This window comes from Archocentrus centrarchus, chromosome 11 (genome assembly GCF_007364275.1).
Source record: "Archocentrus centrarchus isolate MPI-CPG fArcCen1 chromosome 11, fArcCen1, whole genome shotgun sequence".
NCBI lineage: Eukaryota > Metazoa > Chordata > Actinopteri > Cichliformes > Cichlidae > Archocentrus > Archocentrus centrarchus.
This window is the reverse complement of record NC_044356.1, coordinates 9,015,656-9,037,967: the sequence shown is the minus strand read 5'-3', so window position 1 is coordinate 9,037,967 and position 22,312 is coordinate 9,015,656. Positions and strand designations below refer to the sequence as shown.

Sequence of the window (22,312 nt, the reverse complement as noted above, 5' to 3'; positions counted from 1 at the left end):
AGGTCTCTTTCAGAAAATCTGGTTGCTGATCATCAGTCTCATTGAAAATTTGAAATTATGTTTATTGGTCTGTTAACTGTGTCATACTGTACTATGACACCTGTAACACAAGTAATAAATTAGTCTGTGAGCTTCTGCCACTGTTGTGTTTGTGGTTCTGCTTGTGTCTATTTTCTCTATTTTGAAATCCAACAAATGGATGTTTAAAAACAAAGCATGAGTCCCAGTGTATAAAATCAAAGATTCAGTGGTTTTCAATTGTCCTTCCAGCATATGTTTCACGAAATTTTGCATTCAGCTTCATGTTAAGGCCGACAAGAATAACACACATGAAGAGCGATACATAAAAAAAAGAAACCTATCGAAATCTAAAATAATAATTATAATCTTTTGTTTTGAAAGGATATCCCGGAAGTTGCCATGTCCAGTCCCCGTTAGCTTTCCCTTAAGAATGACAGAAGGCGGCGTAAGAGCAGACTTCAGACCGGTTTATCGGCGACGTTGAGGAGGACGCCGAGGCAGCGAGCCTCTGTATTTGTTTAATAAAGTAGAAATCCGGATTGTCACGCTAAACAAACGTGACAGTAAACTCAATAGCCGACAAGGTAAATATTCATTTCAGTCGGGGGTTGTCATCTGCTAGTTGTCGCTGGCTAAAGCTAACTTACTCGGTTAGCTTAGCCACTGCTACTGACACTGCCGGAGAAATTTCAGCAATTTCGTTTCTTAAAAAAAAAAAAAAAAAACCAACATTGACAATAACTCTTTTCTTATTTCAGTTACAACGCCAAAGGCAGGAGCTGGGACATTTCATTCAACTTTAATCTGCCAGTTTATGTAAGATAGGTGCGGTGGGGAGACAAGAAGAAGACTTCAACCGAGGGGACCCTCAAGCGGCCCGGTTCGACTTCACCGAACGAAGCCGGGGAGAAGACATCACGAGCGGGGGAGCTTGGCCAGTGTGTGTGGGGGGGGCTAGCGGAACCGCACTAAAAGTTTTAATTTACGAGGATTATTGATCACCAAGTGCCGGTTCATCCGGACAGACACCCCCATGAATGGAAATCGGAACAACAGGTGGGATCCCGGACTAACTATCCGCCGTGCCTCAATGTGCTAATGTGATGTTCAGGTGCTGCCGAGTTATTTTGAGCCCGTGTGTGGTAGTTCTAATACATTTAACCTCAGAGGTTGTGAATTAGGAAGTTGCGGAAGCATTACCTTAATCAAATTGTTGTCATACATGTTAAAAAGAGAGTTTCCAGGTTATCGTACGTGGGGAAAAAGCAGCGATGACAGTTTCCGGAGTTTACCGGTCAGTTGAGCGCCTTACATATGGGAGACGTTTGACCTCGTGGTTGTCTGCCAGACGGGGCTAACGATTTTCTTAATAGGGAGGATTTTTAACCCGACCAAACAATTGTTGTTGCCTAAACCCTACCAGACTTCATCCGACAGTTGTTTTAACAGACCATTAAAGGCAAACTTGGGCCACTAGTGTTGGTGTGTTTGCCCCAAAATCAGTCTCATGGGTTGTTTTTTCATTGACTGTGTTGATTGTCAAAAGCAGGTGGTGATGCCATCAGGTGTGCATGAAGACTGAGAGGGTGACTGTGTGTGTTTGTATGTTCTTATCCCATCCATCCACACAAATTGCTGCCATAGTTAGTCTAATGAATAATGTCCAGTTAACTGCTGTCTTTGTTAATTATGGCTCAGTGGGGCATGGAGGGACATAAATCAATTTACTTTGTTGCTAGGGGTTACAATTTCTGTGTTGTTGATCTTTATGGGGAGGGGGGGCGGGCTGGGTGGAGAACACAGTGACCCACATGTTCTGCATCCACTTCAGATCTTTAGATGGAGCAAATTTGAAATAATTTTCACTGCTATGAATGTTCCAGCTCTCTAGAATGCTAATGTGTTTATCATGAAGGTAAATCTTTCACCACACAGCAGTATTTTACTGATAGGAGTGTTTGTGTGTGTGTGTGCTGTTTTCAGAATTATGCCGCTTTTGATATTTCTTTAAAATTACCCTAATTTCTAATTTGCATTTTGCCAGGCTGCCATAGTAAATGCAGTGCTGTGTAAGTATTTGTCCCCTTCCTGATTTTTTTTTTGCATATTTGTCACACGTTTCAGATCATCAGACAAATTTTATTAGACGCAGAACCCGAGTAAATACAGTACCAGGTACTGTACTGCACTTTGTACAGTACTGTGCAAAATTCAGTTTTTAAATAATTTTATTAAGGTGAAAAAGCTATCCAAACCTACCTGGCCCTGTGTGAACAAGTATAACAGGTTGTGGAATTTTGGCCTGCTGTTCTTTGAAGATTTAAGTTCATCCACACTGGAGGGTTTTTGAGCCTGTTTTTTAACTGCATGCCAAAGCATTTCAGTCTGATTTGAGTCTGGAGGTTGACCCTTTTTTTTGTTGAACCATTCAGAGTTGGCCTTGCTGGTATCTTTCAGATAAGTATGTTTGGCATGTTTCAGCTGTATAACCAAGTGAGCTTGAGCCTCAGGGCATGAACTGATGGCCAGACATTCTTCTTCAGGTTTTTCTGGTAGAGAACAGACTTCATGGCTCACTGTGTTTCACTAGAGTCTCAAAGCTTTAGAGATGTGTATACAGCAACCCCAGTTCATCTTCACTTTCCTCAGCACACTCCATGGATATTTTGGATATGAAGTTCTTGTAGTTGTTTCCCCACATTCTGCTTATAGCTTTAGTTAATTCTGGACACAGGAAGTCTGTTTTAATTCCTTTATCAATTAAGGGTCTTTCTGTTCATGGCACTCCATAGACACAGACCAGTCAGGGTGTCCATGCTGACTCTTGTCATCTGCTGAAAGCACCAAGAATAGACATGAGTGTCAGAACTGGACCATGGAGTGATGGAAGAAGGTGGTCTGATCTGATGGGTCACTTTTACTTGTGCATCACTTGGCTGGCCAGGTGTGTGTGTGCGCGTCGCTTACTTGGGGAACACTTTTCACCAGGATGCACTATGGGAAGAAGACGAGCCAGCGGAGGCAGTGTGATACTTTGCTCAAAGTTCTGCTGGGAAAACGTGCGTCCTGCCATCCATGTGCTATCCATGTTACTTTGACACGTACCACCTACCTAAGCATTTCTGCACACCATGTACACCCTTTCATGGAAACGGTATTCCCTGATGACTGTGGCCTCTTTCAGCAGACCCTGCCGCAAAGCAAAAAATGGTTCAGGAAGCAAAAAAACAAGTTTGAGGCGTTGACTTGGCCTCCATTGCTCAGATCTCAGTCCAGTGGAGCATCTGTGGGATGTCCCAGACAGACAATTGCAATCCGTGGAGGCCCCACCTGGCAACTTACGGGTCGTTAACATCTTGGTGCAGATACCACAGCACACCCTCAGGGGTCTAGAAGAGTCCAAGCCTTGACAGGTCAGGGCTGTGGCAGCAAAAAGGGACCCAGCGCAATATTAGGCAGGTGGTCATAATGTCATGCTTCATCAGTGTATTATTAAAATAGTCGTGACATGACACTTTCTCGGGAAGTTTCCAGTTCCCCTTTTTTTTTTTTTTTAAATCCAGCCTAACAGTTCAAAACCATAACGGTGTACTCATCATTTATGTCTTGTAACATTTTACACACTGCAACAAATATAAATATTTCCCTGTAATCCAGGGAAATAATTCATATTTGTAAAAACTGTTTTTAAACATTTACAGTGTATTTGTCTGCACAGTTTTTATTTGTATTTATTTATGCTCTATAAAGTTGAGTTAAGCAACACTTGCTTTAGTACTCCAGGATGCACCTTACACACTTTTAGCCTCCAGTGTTGTGACAGCTGTACAACATTTCATCAGTGGAGTGCTCTTAAAGTGCGTGTGTTGAACGTCAGCCACGTGTGGGTGGCCGCTGGTTGTGTGGTGTGTTTGTGCATCGACGCAGCCCGATAAGTGGTCATTAATCTCTCCATTGTTGCTCAGGCTTATATGAACCTTTTGTCTTTTTGGGTCATTACTGGTGCAGTAGCTGCTGTGGGGGAGGCGACGTATGCAAACACAACTAGTGTGAGGGAAGAGTCGGTTATCTGAACTGAAGCCAGTGCTTTCTCCTGTTTTTTGGCCATTTGATAAACTGAAATGTATTTAAGCTGGACTACTTAATAGTTAAATATTTGTATCATAGTTGTGGTTTTTCCTCTTCCTTTTTTATTAGTTTTTGTTTACATTTTTCCCCTCCACAAAGCTTTACTTCTCAGTTTAGTTTGAGTTAATTATAATAATCCTGTCCTTGTGTTGAATAGCTGTATATCCAACTAGTTATGAGCTTGAGTATATAATTTGAAATTTTTGATCTTTTGTTTTGCTGTTTTTGAGGTCTTTTGAAAGCACACATTTTCATTTTAATAACAGGCACCCTGTTACCTTTTTTATGAGCTGTCATTTCCTTCAGGAAGAAGCATTTTTATCATTGCAGTTCCAGGATAAATGAGGCCAATGCATGCTGGCCTGTTTTCCTCCTACTGCCTGTAGTTACCATGGAGAATTATGGCAGCATGGGTGCCATCACCATGGGAATAGCACGGGGGGAATTAAACCACCTGGGGGACCCGTCATGCACAAAGTGTAGTCTTTTAGTGAATAATGCCTCCTTATGACACATTCAGTATAACTCTGACCCAAACAAGAGCTCACAACCTGAAACAGTTTAACTTTTCTCCAGCCCACATCTTCTCAGCTACGGTGATTTCATCACTATTGCAGAATTTATTTTCTCTGATTCACACTTTCATTTCAGCAATAACAACGTGCACAGAGTCTTGGTGCCTTTACGGCTCCAGCTCTGTATGTATGTACAAACTTTGTCATGTGGATCCTCTGAGTCACGTTCGGGGAAATTGTGTGGTTGTGTGATGTCATTTTCTTTTCTTTTTTTCCAGTTAGTATTTTCCAGTTTGGCATTTATGAAAATTGATGTCAAGCAAGCATGGTGTGTGTCTTCGCCCACTTCTCCGCCTGTCTGGCAAAGACCATGTCAGTCTGAAGAAATCTGTGACCGCCATGCCGGTCTTCGGTTTTTATTTTGAAATGTCACCCAACTTTGTAACCTTTTGTACAGTCATTATCAGATTGATGTGGGGGAAACGCAGCGTTTTCCCAGTCTCTTTCAGTTTTGTCGGTTTAAATTGAGGTGGTGTTTAACATCCCTGACCATCAGAACCAGCCTACACCCTCTGCACTTTCCTCCTTATTAACCACTTCCTTCCTTCAGTTTGTCTTTGAGTTCCTGGCTTGTCTGTAAGGGTGCACTACACTTGCTGGCACTGTGGTGCAGTGGTTGGCACTCTTGCCTCACGGCAAGAGGGAAGGTTCTGTTTTGTGTCTCCTGGTAGGTAGGGGCCCTTTCCTCCCCCTCTGGGTACCCCAGCATCCTCCCACAATGTAAGGATGTGCACGTTAGGTTAATCAGTGATTCCACGCTTGTCGTACGTGTGAATGCAACATAGATATTGTGCTTAGGGGCAAAGAAGAATGCGTATAAATGTGGTTTAAAGAGGAAAGTGCTTTGAGTGGTCAAAGAGCAGAAAAATTACTATATAAGCGTTCATTTAGACTCATTACTGGTTTTAAGATAAGATAAGATAAAACTTTAATGATCCCACGACGGGGAAATTTGCACATTACAGCAGCTCAGTACAGAAAACTAAAAATAGAATAGAATAAAATAAAATAGAAAAACACTATACACATATACATTGACTGTTTAGCTGTTTGGGGGGTGTAAATGTTGGAACACAAGTGTTGACATAAATGTTGCTGATTTGTGATTCAAGGTGAGAAATCAGGTGACAGTTATGCTATAAGCACCCACTTTATAAACTATTGAGTAGATCTGTAAATACACACAGTACATTAATATAGTTATTTAGATGTGCTAAGGGAAATGTGATCCTCGCTGTTTTAGTGTGTTGTAAAGATGTTTTTTTTTTAAAAAACTTGCGTTATTGTTTTAGAAGCCGTTGGAGCCCAAGCGCTGTTCACGTTGCCACGGCGACCAGGCTATGGCACCATTGGAAAGTCCATCAAGCTTCTGGCCAACTGCTTCCAGGTGGAGATCCCCAAGATTGACGTCTACCTGTACGAGGTGGACATCAAGCCCGATAAATGTCCTCGACGGGTCAACAGGTAACTGAAAACATTTCTGTGAGAACAATATTTATTTTCTTTATTTTTTACACCTGCACTTCCATCCATTCGTTAGTAGTGACATGTCAGTGTGGTCATTTCCAGGGAGGTGGTGGACTCCATGGTGCAGCATTTTAAGGTGAACATCTTTGGTGAGCGGCTGCCAGTTTATGATGGGAAGAGGAGCCTTTACACTGCAAGCCCACTTCCTGTCGCCACTGCCGGGGTAAGAAACTACATCCTCTGTGTGGTTTTTAGTCTTTACCTGTCAACTGCTTTATCTGTGATTTATTTATTCAATTTATTTAATAATGCCTGAGAATTGTCAGTACACATGTATTTGTAAAATCCTTCTGCTCACGTGTTTTGTTTATGGTAACCAGGGTTATTAGTTTTGTATTTTCAAGTCAGTTTAGTTTTAGTTTTGAAAATATTTGGTTTAAGCTAACATAGGAGTTATTTGTCAGGGGCAAGATTTTTAAGAAATGGGTAGCAGCTTATGAGTTTAGTAAGGGATTTAAAAAGATCTCAAAAGAACTTGAAATCGGCCGTTTCACTGTCCAGAAAATAGTCTCCAAGTGGAGGACATTCAAAACAACTGCCAGCGTGCTCAGGTCTGGCTGTCCAAGCAAGTTCACCCCAAGATGCTGAAAGAAGTCTCCAAAAACCCTAAACTGTCATCGTGGGACTTGCAGCAGGCTCTCGCTACTGTTGATGTTAAAGTGCATGCTGCTGCAATCAAAAAGAGACGGCAGGAGTTTAACCTGCATGGGAGGTGTGCAAGGAGAAAACCTCTGCTCTCTGAGAGAAACATGAAAGCCAGACTGAAGTTTGCCAGGCAGAATGTAGTCCAGGATTTCTGGAATAATGTTCTCTAGACAGATGAGTCTAAAATTGAATTATTTGGGCACCAAAACAGAGGACATGTTTGGTGTAAACTAAATACAGCATTCCAGGAAAAACTACTACCAACGGAAGCATGGAGGTGGAAGGGTCATGGTTTGGGGATGCTTTGCTGCAGCAGGACCTGGCCAGCTCACCATCATAGAATCTACCGTGTATCAGAGGGTGTTTGAGGAATATGTGAGACAATCTGTTTCTAAAAAAATAATTGAAGTGGACCCTGTAACAAGTAAGAATTGGGAGTGTCCTGGAACAGTCAAGTCAAAACCCAGATCTTAATCTTATTGAGATGCTGTGGGGTGACTCAAAAGGGGATATACATGCAAGATTAGACATCGATGTGTGAACATTTCTTAAGAACTGAATATTCAATTGGGTCTCCTAGTTTAGTTTTATCACGTGTGTGTGTGTGTGTGTGTGTGTGTGCGCATTTAGTTAACTACAGCAGCCTTGTTGGAAAAGGGTTCATACTAAAGTATGAATCCGTGTTTAACAGAGGCTGGAAGTAAACACCCCTCTGCATTTCTCATCCTGCTTTTGTTCCACCTCCTCTCGTCTTAGTCCCCCTCAGAGAGACTTTCAGAAGAAACAAGGAAAAGGAGTCAAATTGAAAATTAAAGCGATGTTAGTTAAGTATGACCTTTGGCTCAGATGTTTTCATCTTTATACTGTTTGGTTTTAGCGTGCTACTGTATTTAATGTCAGATGATGTCCACCTTTATGGTTGGATCTACTTTTAATGAAATTCATAAATTGTTGCAATGTGACATTAATGTACAGATAAACGGCTGTTTTATTGTCTCTTGCTCACACACACAGAAATGACGGGCAAAAAGTTTGATCATACAGTTGAACTTCTTTAACAGATAATAAAACTCATATTTTGTAGAGTTCCTCACAAACACCAGATGGGAGGACTCGTGCGCACCTCTGTCCTCCAGATGCATTTAAAGAATTGAGCAGACGATGAAGATGCAGAAAATGGGGAAATGAGAAATTCCTACACTTTGTACCATGGATGAGTATAACCTTTCTTATCCTCCTCCCTCAGGTTGATCTGGATGTCACCCTGCCAGGTGAAGGTGGGAAGGACCGGCCATTTAAAGTCACAATTAAATTTGTGTCATTGGTCAGCTGGCACATGCTGCACGATGTGTTGACAGGACGCGGTGCACCAGCGCCGCTGGACCTGGATAAACCTCTGAGCACTAACCCTGTTCACGCTGTGGACGTCGTCCTTCGACATCTGCCCTCCATGAAGTGAGTTCCCGCCATCAGACGTGCAGAGAGAGGCTCAGTGTGGTAAAACAGTTTGATAGAATTACTCATTTGCTTGACTCATGGCTGTTATTTCAAAGTAGAGCATATTGATGACTAGTTTGTTACAGCAAGTGAGTCTCTCTGCTTGGAAACCACCTTGGAAGCTCTTCCAGGAAGTTATTTTGAAACTCCTATCTGAATCATTCAATTTGGTTTGCACGGGGTGGTCTATTTTGAAAATCCAGCCCATTATCTCTAAGCTGCTCCTCAGTTTAATGTACATAAAATTATAGCTTCACAAACTGCTCAGTCATTGCTGTCCTTGGCATGTTTGGCTAATCCAACTTGAGCAAATTCAATGATAAATCACATTCTGGATACGATCGGGAAAAACGATAAGTACGTTTACCGGCATCATCGCTATGAAAACAAATGGATTTACCTGCCACCTCACAGCTGAAACTGTGAAGCTCTGCTGCGTGTGTGTCCTTCTAACATGCTAAGCTCACGTGTTTCCCATTTTGGCTCTTTGGTGGCTGTTCAGTTGCTGTCATTCCCATCAAAAAAAATTTCACATAGATTTGATTCTGGTGTCTTTGAGTGTTATATCGCTCTGTTAGAATGTCTCTGCTTATGGTAGACCATTACTTTGGTACACCTTTTTAGGTTTAAGTGATTAGAAACAGTAAAGGTTAATAGATGTATCTTTGTAGGCTAATCCTCCAGTCGGTAAATCCAGTGACGCCTGCGTCCTGGAGATGTGCATCTCCCTTAATTTATTATGCAGCATTTCAACTATACCATAGTCGCACATTGTAACGTGTATTGCATGTCCTCTACAGTACCTCAGGTAGATATATTTTTAGCTTGGTATATGACCCCACTGGGATTTGAATTGAACATGCAGAGATGGATCAAAAGCATCTTTTTATGTAATCTACCTTGGGATGTGTCATTTGTTGAATCCATTAACCAAAATAGCTTTCAGCAACATGAACGTGAGCCCTCTGAGCCTCCTGTGGTTTGAGATGTGAAACTCATGGCTTGTTTTGCTGCACCCGGTGAACCCCATAGGGAATGTAACTTCCTGTCATGGGGAGTTTTTTTGGTTCCCTGCTGACCTCTGCATCACCTGTGTCTTCTGCATCCAGGTACACCCCTGTTGGAAGATCCTTCTTCTCCTCCCCAGAGGGCTATGACCATCCGCTAGGTGGAGGAAGGGAAGTTTGGTTTGGCTTCCATCAGTCGGTACGCCCTGCCATGTGGAAGATGATGCTGAATATTGATGGTGAGTAAGAAGAGTGAAAGCAGGGACATTTAAAGGAATATTCTCATTTTGGTGAATACACATTTGCATTCTTGCCAAGATATGAAAGAGGATGAAATGATTGCCACTCTTGTGTGCAATAAAACTAGCTACTACTAGTTAACATTTTTGTTTGGTTAATCTGTTTTTTAAAAAAAAAAAAAGGCTTAAATGTATTTATTTGCCTAGCAACCATCAGTCACTTGAGAAAATTAGAATTTTTCAACCAGTTGTGAGAGGTTGCTGGAGGTTCCCTTGTACCTTCCTGCTGAAGCAAAGGCACAACTTTTTCTTTGAAGGCAGTCATTCTGTTTCCAGCTTGCGTCACACTTTTTGAAGTTTCACGTGTGATCGTGTGGTATCCCCCATGGTGGTTGCTGACTGGTTTCTGGGCCTGTGTGGCTTATAAGTAGGTTTCCCTTTAAAACTTCAGTTAGATTTTTAGTCCGTATAGGAGATGTGGTTAGGTGGATTTTATTACATTTGGACGGCTGGTTTCAGTATTTGTTAATCGAAGCTATGTTTTCTATGGCTGTATCTTCATATTTATAGACCTTTTCTTGGCAAGACAGTAAAACTCTTTGAAAGTTACTACAGAAATTTGGGAAGGACAGTGTGTAAAATATCACTGCTAGATGTCAGATAGCAGTCAACTGAATTGTTTCCTTAAATTTCTTACATTTTGTACACACTACTTTAACATTTGAATATCAACAATAAGTCATGAATGGGGGAAAAAAATGTCAATTAAATATTTTGTGGTATTTAAAATTTTTACCTGCAAGTCGCCTCAAAAACTGGCTGCTGTTCATCTGTAGTGTAGGCTGTCAGTCGTTTACCTCAGGTATGTTCAGTGTCTCCTTCACTCTGAAGGAGGCTATGAAAATCAGTGAAAGGATTCCAGTCCAAGTCGATGAGTGAGTGAAGCTCACTTTGGTCCAATGACGGCGCTGCTGAGGCGTCCTGAACTTTTCTAAGTGCTGCTGTGTTTGCAGCTGTTAGCTACTGATAGCCTCCATTGGTGAGCATTTCTTTGAAGTGGATGTGACATTGTTCGACTTGGACTCTGAGAAAATAAATTCTCATACGATGTGAGAATATAATCAAACTTTTATCAAAGGAAAAGTGAAAAGTATCTTTTTCTTTTCTTAGGACACTCGACCCTAAGATTAGCTGGCATAATGTTATTTTACAACCAGCTGTTGTCAGCTGTCTGGAAACGGGAGGGTCATATGTTTAATCTGTGGAAAATAACATAAACATGCTTTCATGTCTTCAGTAGATGAGGCTTGAGGTGAGCAGGATGAGGTGGAAGTGAGGGAGGAGAGATGATGAAAATATAAACATTGAATTGGCATAAATGGTTTGAATGAGCCATTTGTGATCTTTAAATTAAGTGATTTTATAAGTAACTTTGTCTGTGGCTGGTCTTTAGCCCCAGCAAAATCTAGAAGTAGCTGCAGGTCTTTTACAACAGTTCCCAAAAGTAACATTTGTTGTATGATTGGAAATAAATATTTTTAACCTAAAATTGTTACTGTCCTTCCTTGTCTTGTATGATTTCAGTGTCAGCCACAGCTTTCTACAAAGCCCAGCCAGTCATTCAGTTCATGTGTGAGGTCCTGGACATTCACAACATTGACGAGCAGCCGCGCCCTCTCACTGACTCCCACAGGGTCAAGTTCACCAAAGAGATCAAAGGTATATCACAGAATGACAGCTGCTTGTTTTCACCACTCTTTCACTGTAATAACAGTTCGTGTATTGTAGGACGCTCCTGTAGCAATAGATCATTTAAAATCTGATAAATCTGTAGTTGTATCAGTTGTTCCACAGTTTAGGAAAAAGCTTAAAAACTTCTATATTGTCAGTGCTGTTTATCATTCATCTATCTTCACAGGTCTTAAAGTGGAAGTGACGCACTGTGGAACCATGCGTAGGAAGTACAGAGTCTGCAATGTAACACGGCGCCCTGCCAGCCTTCAGACGTATGTTTCCATATCGCTCCCCCGGTAGATGATAACTCGCACTCGAAGCTGTTGCTGGCTTACAGTGATAACACATTCTTGTTACTTTCAAATCCTCAGATTTCCATTGCAGCTCGAGAATGGTCAGACAGTTGAGCGCACAGTGGCTCAGTACTTCAGAGAGAAGTACAATCTGCAGCTGAAATATCCCCACCTGCCTTGTCTGCAGGTGGGACAGGAACAGAAACACACCTACCTGCCTCTAGAGGTAAAATCCTGCATCATTAGAGCTTATTTGCCACTGTGATTGGGAACAGTTTGCAATCTTCTGTCCACAAAAGACTGTCGACACATTTATCCCTGAGGTTAAAATTAACTTTGCCATAAATTGGTTCAGTAGTTGTTTCTTGTGCTTTTGCATCACAGCTAGAGGATTCAGGGTTTAAACTCAGGTAGGACCCTTCTTCATGGAGTTCACATTAAACTGGCTTCTAAGAACTCCAGTTTCTCTCATCATTGAGGGGAAAAAAAGGGTTATTGCTGTCTGTTTGCTCAGGACACACTCAGAAAAGAGATTCTTAATCTCAAGCGTTTCATTTCCTGGTTTAAAAAACAAGTCCTGTTTTTATATCCAGGGCAGTCAGGCCGACTGTTTGGTCAGTAAGCTCAAAGGCTGGTGTGACTTTCATAAGATAACACACGGCACCGCTTCACAGGTATTCATACCTGTTGAGCAGCACAAACCTGATCGTGACATCTGGCCTAATTGTTTAGACTTAATGAACTTTATCGCAGAGTTCTAAATATTTCTGCCAAAGAAGTCACTCGTGTGACAGTTTTGTTAAAACCGCTGTTTGAAAAGTGTAAACCTCAACCACCAATTCAGCAGCCAACAAAGCATTTCATATTTAAAATAACCAAACTTATTTTGGTCGGCCCAGTTTCATGTTCAAAGTTTCAGGCTTTGAGTAATAATAGGTCAGAATTGCTATCTTTCATACATGCTGAGCATCTTCTATTTTTTATGTGTCTTTTATAATTCATTGACACTAATGCGTCCTTATCTGCTAACTGAGAAGCATTGATAGTGTTAAGGAGAATTGGGGCTCCCCATTTGGGTAAACTAGTCTGGTTTAAGAATTATAGCCCAAAAATTTTAAAGCCAATAATACAGACGCATAATAAAGCTGTCATACCAAAATGAATTTTGATAAAACTTGAGGTGCAGAGTGGGGTGGGTTGGGGGGGGGGTGTTTCCTGGCTAGAAATGCAGGCTGAATTAAGACTTATTTAACTCATCAGCTTCTTGTTGTTTTTCCATCCAGGTGTGTAACATTGTAGCTGGACAGCGCTGCATTAAAAAGCTAACGGACAACCAGACATCAACAATGATCAAAGCCACAGCCCGCTCTGCACCAGACAGACAGGAGGAGATCAGCAGACTGGTGAGTGTGCTTCAGGCAGGAAGTGATGCAGCATGGGATTTTTTTATTTTGGTACCCTTGAATAAATATAATTGTCTTTTCCTCCTTAGGTGCGGAGTGCAAACTACGATGCTGACCCGTTCGTCCAGGAGTTTCAGTTCCGTGTGCGAGATGAGATGGCTCAGGTTACGGGTCGCGTCCTGCCAGCCCCCATGCTGCAGTATGGTGGCAGGGTGAGCTCTGAACCCTTTATGGTACCTTCCTCTTTAAATCACGCTTCATACGCATGTGTGTCTGTCTGCATGTGTGTGTGTGTGTGTGTGTGTGTGTGTGTGTGTGTGTGTGTGTGTGTTTGAGACAACTGGATGTTCTCAACTTAAATGAAGGAAAAATGCACAAGACGTCAGTGCTTGGCAGTATGTGTGTACATGTATAACTTTGCTTAGAAGCAAAGTTTTTGTAGTCATAGTCTACACTATATCACCAAAAGTATTCGCTTGTCTGCCATCACATGCATATGAACTTGAGTGACATCCCATTCTTAGTCCACTGGGTTTAATATCAGGCTTTCCCCAAGATTTTGGAGTGTTTATGGGAATTTCTGACCATTCTTCCAGAAGCACATCTGTGAGGTCAGACGCTGATGTTGGAGAGAAGGCCTGGCTCACAGTCTGCGCTCTAATTCATCTCAAAGGTGTTCTATCAGGATGAGGTCAGGACTCTGTGCAGGCCAGTCATGTCTTCTACCACGTTGCCGGTGCTGGAGTTGTTTCCAGTGAACCGGCGAACTACTTAAGAACGGGCCCACATTTCCACTGCACTTTGTGAGCTGCTCCTTTGCGTATTAGCATGGGCGGTTCTTCATCTGGAAATGGAAGCCGAAAGGCACAAACGTGGCAGAACACGCTCCCTTTTTGCAAACTTTATTTGTTGTGCTGTGAACATATTTTACGGTCCAAACCAAACTACTGCAGCATCTGTGTGCAGCACAGAGGTAAACACAGACAGCGATTAGAGCAAGACGACAAGTACGCACTTTGTGTCCTTTTATCTGTGATATGAACTGATACAAAGCAGCAAGTTCAGCCTTAGAGCCCAACCTAATTCACAGCCGTGAAAATTGCATCTTGTGTAATACACACCTTGCAGTGAAATAGTGTTAGAAAACTTTACATCGAGATGGCAGAGTCACGCTCTTCTGCTGCTTGCCACGTGTTCTGGGTTCCAGACCAGCTAGCTAGGTGCTGGAGTTGAACCCGTTTTTTGGCCGAGCACCGAGTGCGTTCGTGGTGGAAAAAACAATGAATGGTTTGAGCACCGGCACCCAGTCAATGGAAAACAGGCTTTTATGGAGCTGCTTTGTGCACTGGTGTGCAGTCCTGTTGGAACAGGAAGGGGCCATCCCCAAACTCTTCACACAGAGTTGGGAGCATCAAATTGTCCCAAATGTCTTGGTATGCTGAAGCATTAAGAGTTCCTTTGACTGGAACTAAGGAGCCGAGACCAACTCCTGAACCCCCCCCCCCCCCCCCCCCCCACAAACTTTACACAGTCAGACAGGTACCGTTTTCCTGGCAACCACCAAATCCAGACTCGTACATTGGATTGCCAGACAAATGAGCATGATTCACTCCAGAGAACACGTCTCCACTGCTCTAGAGTTCAGTGGCGGCGTGCTTTACACCACTGCATCTGACACCATGCACTGTGCTTGGATGCAGCTGCTCAATCATGGAAACCATGAAGCTCTCTACACACTGTTGCTGAGCTGATCTGAAGGCCACATGAAGTTTGGAGGTCTGTAGTGACTGACTCTGCAGGAAGTTGGTGACCTCTGTGCACTATGACCCTCAGCATCCACTGACCCAACTCTGCCATATTAAGTGGACTACCACTTCATGTCTCAGTTACTGTCCTTCCCAATTACTTCCACTTTGTTATAATTCCACTAACAGATGACTGTGGAATATTTAGTAGCAAGGAAATTTCAGGACTGGACTTGTTGCAGGGGTGGCATCCTATCACAGTACCATGCTGGGATTCACTGCTTGTAGAAGGAGTCTGCATGCCTGGGTGCTTGGTTTATACACCCATGGCCACAAAAGTTACTGGAACACCTGAATTTAATGATGGATGGCTGAGTGAATACTTTTGGCAATAAAGTGTATGTAATGAGGCCAAGCAGGCAGTTTGTAGCAGCTGATTCATACTTTGAATTATGTTGTTCTGTGATCAGCAACTCATTTGAAAAAGATGTTGAAAAATGATGCTCATTTTTGTCACTGATAGGTCCAGTGTTTTCTTCATTATCACTGGTTTCTTTAAAGTAGATAGTTTGGAGGCTATATTACCCACATTATATTTCTATTGCACCAGTTCACAATAACAGTTGCCTCAAGGCACTTTATATTGTAAGGTAAAGACCCCGTAGCAGTAATTGAGGTGTTGGGTGATGTATACCATGACCTGTATTCCACCCAGCACTGCAAGCTGGATGACTAAACCTAGCTTTGACACCCAAGTGTCTGTACCAAAACCAGAAACTAATGACTGTGTACAGTTGTGTATGTTGACCTGATTTTGACCCCAAGAAGAGAAATAATCCTTCATGTTTAATTTGCTTCCACTGTGATACCACAGCTGATGTCCCACATTGTTTCTTCTTTCTCCCTACATTTACAGTTGTGATTTCTGTTGGATTGTACACTCTTTAACACATGAATGCTGTTTATCTACTGAAACAGTGTTAATTATTATTGTCTGTTTTGCATGGCTTTTTTTTTTTTTTTTTTTTTTTTTTGCATCTAGTTTGTGTGCATGGCAGATGCAAGAACAAATGAAGCATAAAGATTATGACCTAATGAGCCAATCAGTTGACTGTTAGGAAAACTAGCTGATCCTGAGCTCCCACTAGTTGCTTGAATCCTTTGAATCCATACATTGCCTTTTGTCCATGTACTGTATGTGTCTGTGTCACTGCCAGCCCCAGCAGATCAACCCTACGCTGTCGTTGCAGAACCGCACGGTGGCCACACCCAGCCACGGGGTTTGGGACATGAGGGGGAAACAGTTTCACACCGGAGTGGAGATCAAGATGTGGGCTATCGCCTGCTTTGCCACCCAGAGACAGTGCAGAGAAGAGATCCTCAAGTGAGCTTTGTTTAGTTATTTACAGAGTGGTTAGAAAGTGGACATACGGTACAGGACTTACTTCACAGGTGTGGTAGTTTGGTTATATTTATTTAGTGTAGTTGTACAAGCGAACTGCAAACTACACTGCTCAAAATAATTAAAGGAACACTTTGAAAATACAGTTTTGGGGGGGGGGTCTGGGAATATAGTGATATGGAAATAAAAAATTATCAACCTACAGAGGGTTGAAATCAAAAACGGCTCAAAAATCAAAGTGAAAAAGTGATGCAGCAGGCTAGTCTATTTCACCAAAGTTTCACTGCAGCAACAAAATGGTACTTAGTAGTTTGTGCAGCCCCCATGTGCTTCTATGCACAGCGCCAGGGCTCCTGATGAGATGACTGATGGTGTCCTGGGGGGGATCTCCTCCCAGATTTGAACAAAGGCATCCCTGAGCTCCTGGACAGTCTGACTGCGACCTGGCAGCGTTGGCTGGACTGAAGCACGGTCAGGTGACTACCTGTGCAACCTCTGTAGGGTCCAGGTATGGCTTCATGCTACCTGTAGTGATGCTGACCCTAGCCCAATCCAAAACTGGTGAGAGAACGATCAGAAAAGATGAGGAGGGAAAAAACACATCAGTGTCCTCCACCTGTAAAACCATTCCTGTTTTGGAGGTTGTCTCATTGTTGCCCCTCTAGTGCACCTGTTAGTTTCAGTAACACCAAAGTAGCTGAACCCATCTGCTACTTAACTGACCAGATCAATATCCCAAAAGTTTAATTTACTTTATGCGATGCCCTGATTGAAAAATGTTCCTTTTTACTGTTTTTTTTTTTTTTTTTTTTTTTTTTTTTTTGAGCAGTGTATTAACAATGTGAAGTTTGAACCTTAGCTCCTGTTTCACAGGACTGCATTCATCTTGAGAATCATGCTGTTCACTACTCTTTACAAGCCTCCATTTAAAAAATTTTTTTTCTTCGCTCAGGAGCTTCACTGACCAGCTGCGGAAAATCTCAAAGGATGCTGGGATGCCTATCCAAGGCCAGCCGTGTTTCTGTAAATACGCCCAGGGAGCTGACAGCGTGGAGCCCATGTTCAGGCACCTGAAGAACACCTATGCTGGACTCCAGCTCATCATTGTAATCCTGCCTGGAAAAACGCCCGTCTACGGTACCAAGATTTCTACATTTCTGAACCACATGTTGTGCTTAATATTTAAACAAAAAAAAACCACTAAACATAAAACAGGCTCATGAGTAATATATATTATCAGGCATACCTAAATGGAGAAGATGAGTAATTAAAATCTCTGATCCACACAGCTGAGGTGAAGCGGGTGGGAGACACCCTGCTCGGCATGGCCACCCAGTGTGTGCAGGTGAAGAACGTAGTAAAGACGTCCCCTCAGACCCTCTCTAACCTCTGCCTCAAGATCAACGTCAAACTGGGAGGCATCAACAACATTCTGGTTCCACATCAGCGGTAAGCTCTCAAGGCTGCCAAACAGATCATGGATTTTTTTTTTTTTTTTTTTTAAATATAATTTTATTTTTATCTCCTTGCTCTCACCATGAGCTTTCTGCCCCCCTCTCTTCCAGACCCTCTGTGTTCCAGCAACCTATCATCTTCCTCGGGGCTGATGTCACTCATCCTCCTGCAGGAGATGGGAAAAAGCCATCTATTGCAGCGGTAAAGCTTCACATCAGTAAAAACCTGTTGATTTATTTTTTTTCCCCATCAGTCTGGTTTTCTATGACAATTTAAAATGCACGTGATGTAATGATTCCTCTCTGGAGTCCTGGTCTCCTTGGCTGAACTGGAGAAAATGATTCATTCATTTGTGTCATTGTGCTTCGATTACTGTAAGCCCCAGTTTACTGTCATAGATAAATCTCCTTTCACACCTCCAGGCTATACAACGTGCTACGCCACACTAACAAATTCTAGTAAGCAAGCTCACATTACTCCTATTTTATACTCTTTGCTCCACTGGCTCCCAGTACACTTCATTTAAAGTTCTTGTATATACACACACAGGGCAGTAAACGGCCAGGCTGCAGAACATTTATCTCAGCTTCTTACTGAGCACGCTGCTGCTCACAGGCTCAGAATGTGTTAGTTCCTCAGACGGGGTCGAAGCCTCTAAGTCTGTGGCACAAACACTCTGGGACATTATGTTTAGTGAACTCTTAAATGCGGTTTAAAAAGTCTGCCTGTGCTCACAGCATGTCTGCACTTTGTCCAAGTAACTATTATCGGCCTCATGTTTGCAGTGATTGGTCACAAACCGGGCACAGTTGTAATTGAAGCACATCATTTGAAAGTCTGCAGGAGATTTTTTTGCACTCTCGACACAATTGGCTAGTTTAAATATTGCTTTATTATGACTACCATCTCCTCGCCCTCTATAGGTGGTAGGCAGTATGGATGCCCACCCCTGCAGGTACTGTGCTACAGTACGGGTCCAGAGGCCCAGACAGGAGATCATCCAGGATTTGGCCTCTATGGTGCGAGAGCTCTTGATTCAGTTCTACAAGTCAACCCGCTACAAGCCAACCAGGATCATTTTCTACAGGGACGGCGTGTCAGAGGGCCAGTTCAGACAGGTACATTTCTATAACTCGGTTTCCTTTGGGCTGAAACTCTATAAAACACTATATGCTTTAAATGATCAAGATACTTAATGTAATTTGTTTTGGGTTTTTTTGCAACATGAACAGATGAATACAATTAGTAACAAGAAATCTGCCAATCAGACATGAAGAATGAATGAATGAATGAATGAATGAATGAATAAGGGAAGCTGGCAAAGAGGGAGGTGTTCACGGTACAGGAACAAATGTAAAATTGGCCGTCAGGGATTTTTAGTTCTAAGTCTTGCATATATTGATGATGTGATCTTTCCAAAAGTTTTCCAGGTGAGGTTGTAATACAGTTGTTTGAATGCTTACTGCATTGTTTGTGTTTAGGTGCTTTACTATGAGCTGCTGGCCATCAGGGAGGCATGCATCAGTCTTGAGAAGGAATACCAGCCGGGGATAACTTATATCGTCGTGCAGAAACGCCATCACACACGCCTGTTCTGCGCAGACCGCAATGAGAGGGTGAGCAGTAAACTGCTTCTGATTCTCATGCTGCTTCTCTCCTCCGAGGAATCAGCTGGTTGAAATTATTAGGACCTCACTAATATCTTTTGTGTATTGTGGTAAAATGTGGAGAAAATAATGGTAAAAGGAAAGCAAGATGGAAAACAGATCTATCACTTTAACTTGTGCTTTGCTTTGTTACATTGTTTCTCATTACAAGGTTGGACGAAGTGGAAACATTCCGGCCGGCACTACGGTGGACACAGACATCACCCACCCCTACGAGTTTGACTTTTACCTCTGCAGTCATGCTGGAATCCAGGTAAGACTTTAAGATGACTGTTTTAAAGTGAAGCTGAAACACTTTTTAAACTACAATTAATTGCATTTTTTGTATCCGTTGTGCTACACCTTTCAGTATATTATGTAACTGACGCCTGAGCAGCTGTTGGAGAAGGGAACCCTGTTACTGTCAAACACACGGGCCTCCAAGCATGATCTAATTTTAGCTGCTCATTGTTTGGCGCCTCTCCTTGGAGCTGCTTTCTCTCCTGGGTGCGATTAACTCTGCTTTCCTCCCTCCAGGGTACCAGCCGTCCTTCTCACTACCACGTGCTGTGGGACGACAACTGTTTCACTGCAGATGATTTCCAGCTCCTCACCTACCAGTTGTGCCACACCTACGTCCGCTGCACACGCTCAGTGTCCATCCCAGCACCTGCCTACTATGCCCACCTTGTGGCCTTCCGTGCTCGCTACCACCTGGTTGACAAAGAGCATGACAGGTAGGGCAAAACTTGTGTGTGTGTGTGTGTGTGTGTGTGTGTGTGTGTGTGTGTGTGTGTGTGTGTGTGTGTGTGTGTGTGTGTGTGTGTGTGTGTGTGTGTGTGTGTGTTCATATGAAACCCTAGAGGACTTGAACTTAACAGTATGGCACGTGTGAAATAACGTGAACTAAATAATTCCATTAAATATCTAATACACTGGAATAGGTGTTACTACAAGGCAGCGAATGAAATGATGTCTTTATTTTGTCACAGTGCGGAGGGCAGCCACGTCTCAGGGCAGAGTAATGGCAGGGATCCCCAGGCTCTGGCCAAGGCTGTTCAGATCCACCATGACACACTGAGGACCATGTACTTCGCCTGAACACCCCCTCCACTCGACTCCACCTACCAGTTACTCAGCCAGTCTTAGTGCCCGGCTTCCATCGGCCACCTCTCCTCTCGATGCCGAGCGACACCGCTCTGGTGCAGCTTTGACCGCTGAAACCAGATGGTGGCGGCCGCGTGATGATGTCAGAGGAGTCCAGCTCCATTATGTAATCTGAAACCAGCCAATAGTTTGTGTGCCTCCACCCTGCATCTCATTCTCCTCACGAGCCGTGCCCTCACCTTCCAGATTTTACAGAAGCTCTAAATTGTATTTTGCCAGCTTTATTTTTGGATTTACAGAACGATGGAACAGCCAGTAATATAAAAACTGATTTCATTTTTTTTTTCTGGTGCATTGGTGGTAGAATTATGGAGGACCTGACCTGCTCTGTAGCCTCATGTTGAGCCTAATATTTCTGTTTGTTTGCCTGTCTGTGTTGTGATGTGTGATCGACGTGGCAGCGTGTCGGCTTCGGCCCGAGCTGTGTTTGAAAACGGGCACGGCTGCCTTAGTGGTTACTCTTCTGTCTCCCTTTAAGCCAGTTCTGTGTGGTTCCTCACAGTCCATCAGCTGGACAGTAAGAAGCATAACTTTGCACTCTACCAACACAGACACTGAATGAAATCTTTTTTTCTCCTTTAACAAAGCCACGTTCAGCCATTCTGAGGCAGTTTGTCGCCTTACTGAGAGGCATGGTGCATAAAGAGAACTGTTAGCATTCAGTCATGTCCATGAGATGGACTTTGCTCTCATTTGTATTAATATTTGAGTTTTGTTTTGTTTCCTTTTTAACTTAAATTATTTTCAGCCGTGGAGGGAGTAGATGACCAGTTTCCCAGTTTTTACTTTAAAAAGAAAAAAACCAAACTGATGAATTCAATTGTGAAGAACTCCTTCAGTGCAATAAGGTGTTACAGCAGAGCGTGCAGGTGTGTTTTCGATGAGTATTTGTTGGTTCTGAGCGAGATTTGGGAAGTGAAAGTGAAGTTGGAAGCAGGAACGTGAAGTATCCGACATCCCGGTGAACGTGTAGGATCGGTCGCGGCGAGGTCCGATCGTGTCTGAAGAGATTTTTTATTTATTTTTTTCTTAAAGTGCCTGATTTGGTCAGAAAGTGAACAGCTGGAAGGATTGAAGGTGTTTTTTAAATGTTGGGGTGCCTCTAAACAAAACACACCGCGCTGCACAGCACACAGGATTGTAGATTCTCACCGCCAGCCGCACGTGTGACGATTTCTGATATATTTGCTTTAGGATTTGTTTTTAACTTCCTCCTGATCACAGCCCCACTGTGACCTGAATATGAGAGAAGTGTATTTCTGAAGGTCCTGCAGCCTCATTAGTTCAAAAACATTATATAAATGTTAAATTATGGATTAAATTTTTTTTTTTTTTTGCACACACAAGATATTTTGAACAGTAATTATATTTATTTGGCTCTCATTGGTTATTTAAATGTTTTTCCTTCTGGTTTCTCTGAATGATGAAACTGCATTAGTCACTGCATTACTTGGTTATGAAAACCTGTGCATTGGCTAAAACATCAAAATATGCTCACCATTCATCAACCTGGTTTTCCTGATCACTAAACAGTCATCAGACTGATCTGAGCATCATTTCAAGGCAGCAGCTATGATTTATGTATTTTTATTTATTTTTTTTAAAATTTGGTTAAATATATAACCATCTCGAGTGAGATTACAAACCGTGTTCGAGAGAAAATCCAAACTGATCCATGTACAGCCCTCCTCTGTGGAGGATCGGCTCTCCCAGCCTTAAAGTTCATTTTTTTTTTTTTTTTTTTTGGATTTCTGCAGCTTTAAACACCATATTTTATTTATTAATATAAAATATTAAAAGTTAATTTAAACATCTGTCATAATTTCCC

At 42.5% G+C, this 22,312-nt stretch overlaps 1 protein-coding gene across 6 annotated transcripts; it reads left to right on the top strand.

Moving 5' to 3' along the window:
• Positions 1 to 450: 450 nt before the first annotated feature.
• ago3b (argonaute RISC catalytic component 3b) lies at positions 451 to 20,765 on the top strand. 6 transcript variants are annotated; one of them, XM_030740792.1, is made up of 20 exons: positions 451 to 605; positions 780 to 1,077; positions 6,020 to 6,188; positions 6,294 to 6,414; positions 8,143 to 8,351; positions 9,503 to 9,639; positions 11,224 to 11,358; positions 11,558 to 11,645; positions 11,745 to 11,892; positions 12,950 to 13,069; positions 13,159 to 13,302; positions 16,065 to 16,198; positions 17,169 to 17,353; positions 17,506 to 17,665; positions 17,782 to 17,872; positions 18,595 to 18,789; positions 19,153 to 19,287; positions 19,490 to 19,591; positions 19,855 to 20,054; positions 20,310 to 20,765. In XM_030740792.1, exons 2-20 carry the CDS (start codon positions 1,059 to 1,061, stop codon positions 20,416 to 20,418), a joined length of 2,601 nt encoding a protein of 866 aa, XP_030596652.1. In that variant the 5' UTR covers positions 451 to 605; positions 780 to 1,058; the 3' UTR covers positions 20,419 to 20,765. The 6 variants fall into 6 exon arrangements, with proteins under 6 accessions (XP_030596652.1, XP_030596649.1, XP_030596653.1 ...); XM_030740789.1 differs by having other exon boundaries at positions 16,032 to 16,198; XM_030740793.1 differs by having other exon boundaries at positions 6,017 to 6,188; positions 13,159 to 13,281.
• Positions 20,766 to 22,312: the final 1,547 nt, after the last annotated feature.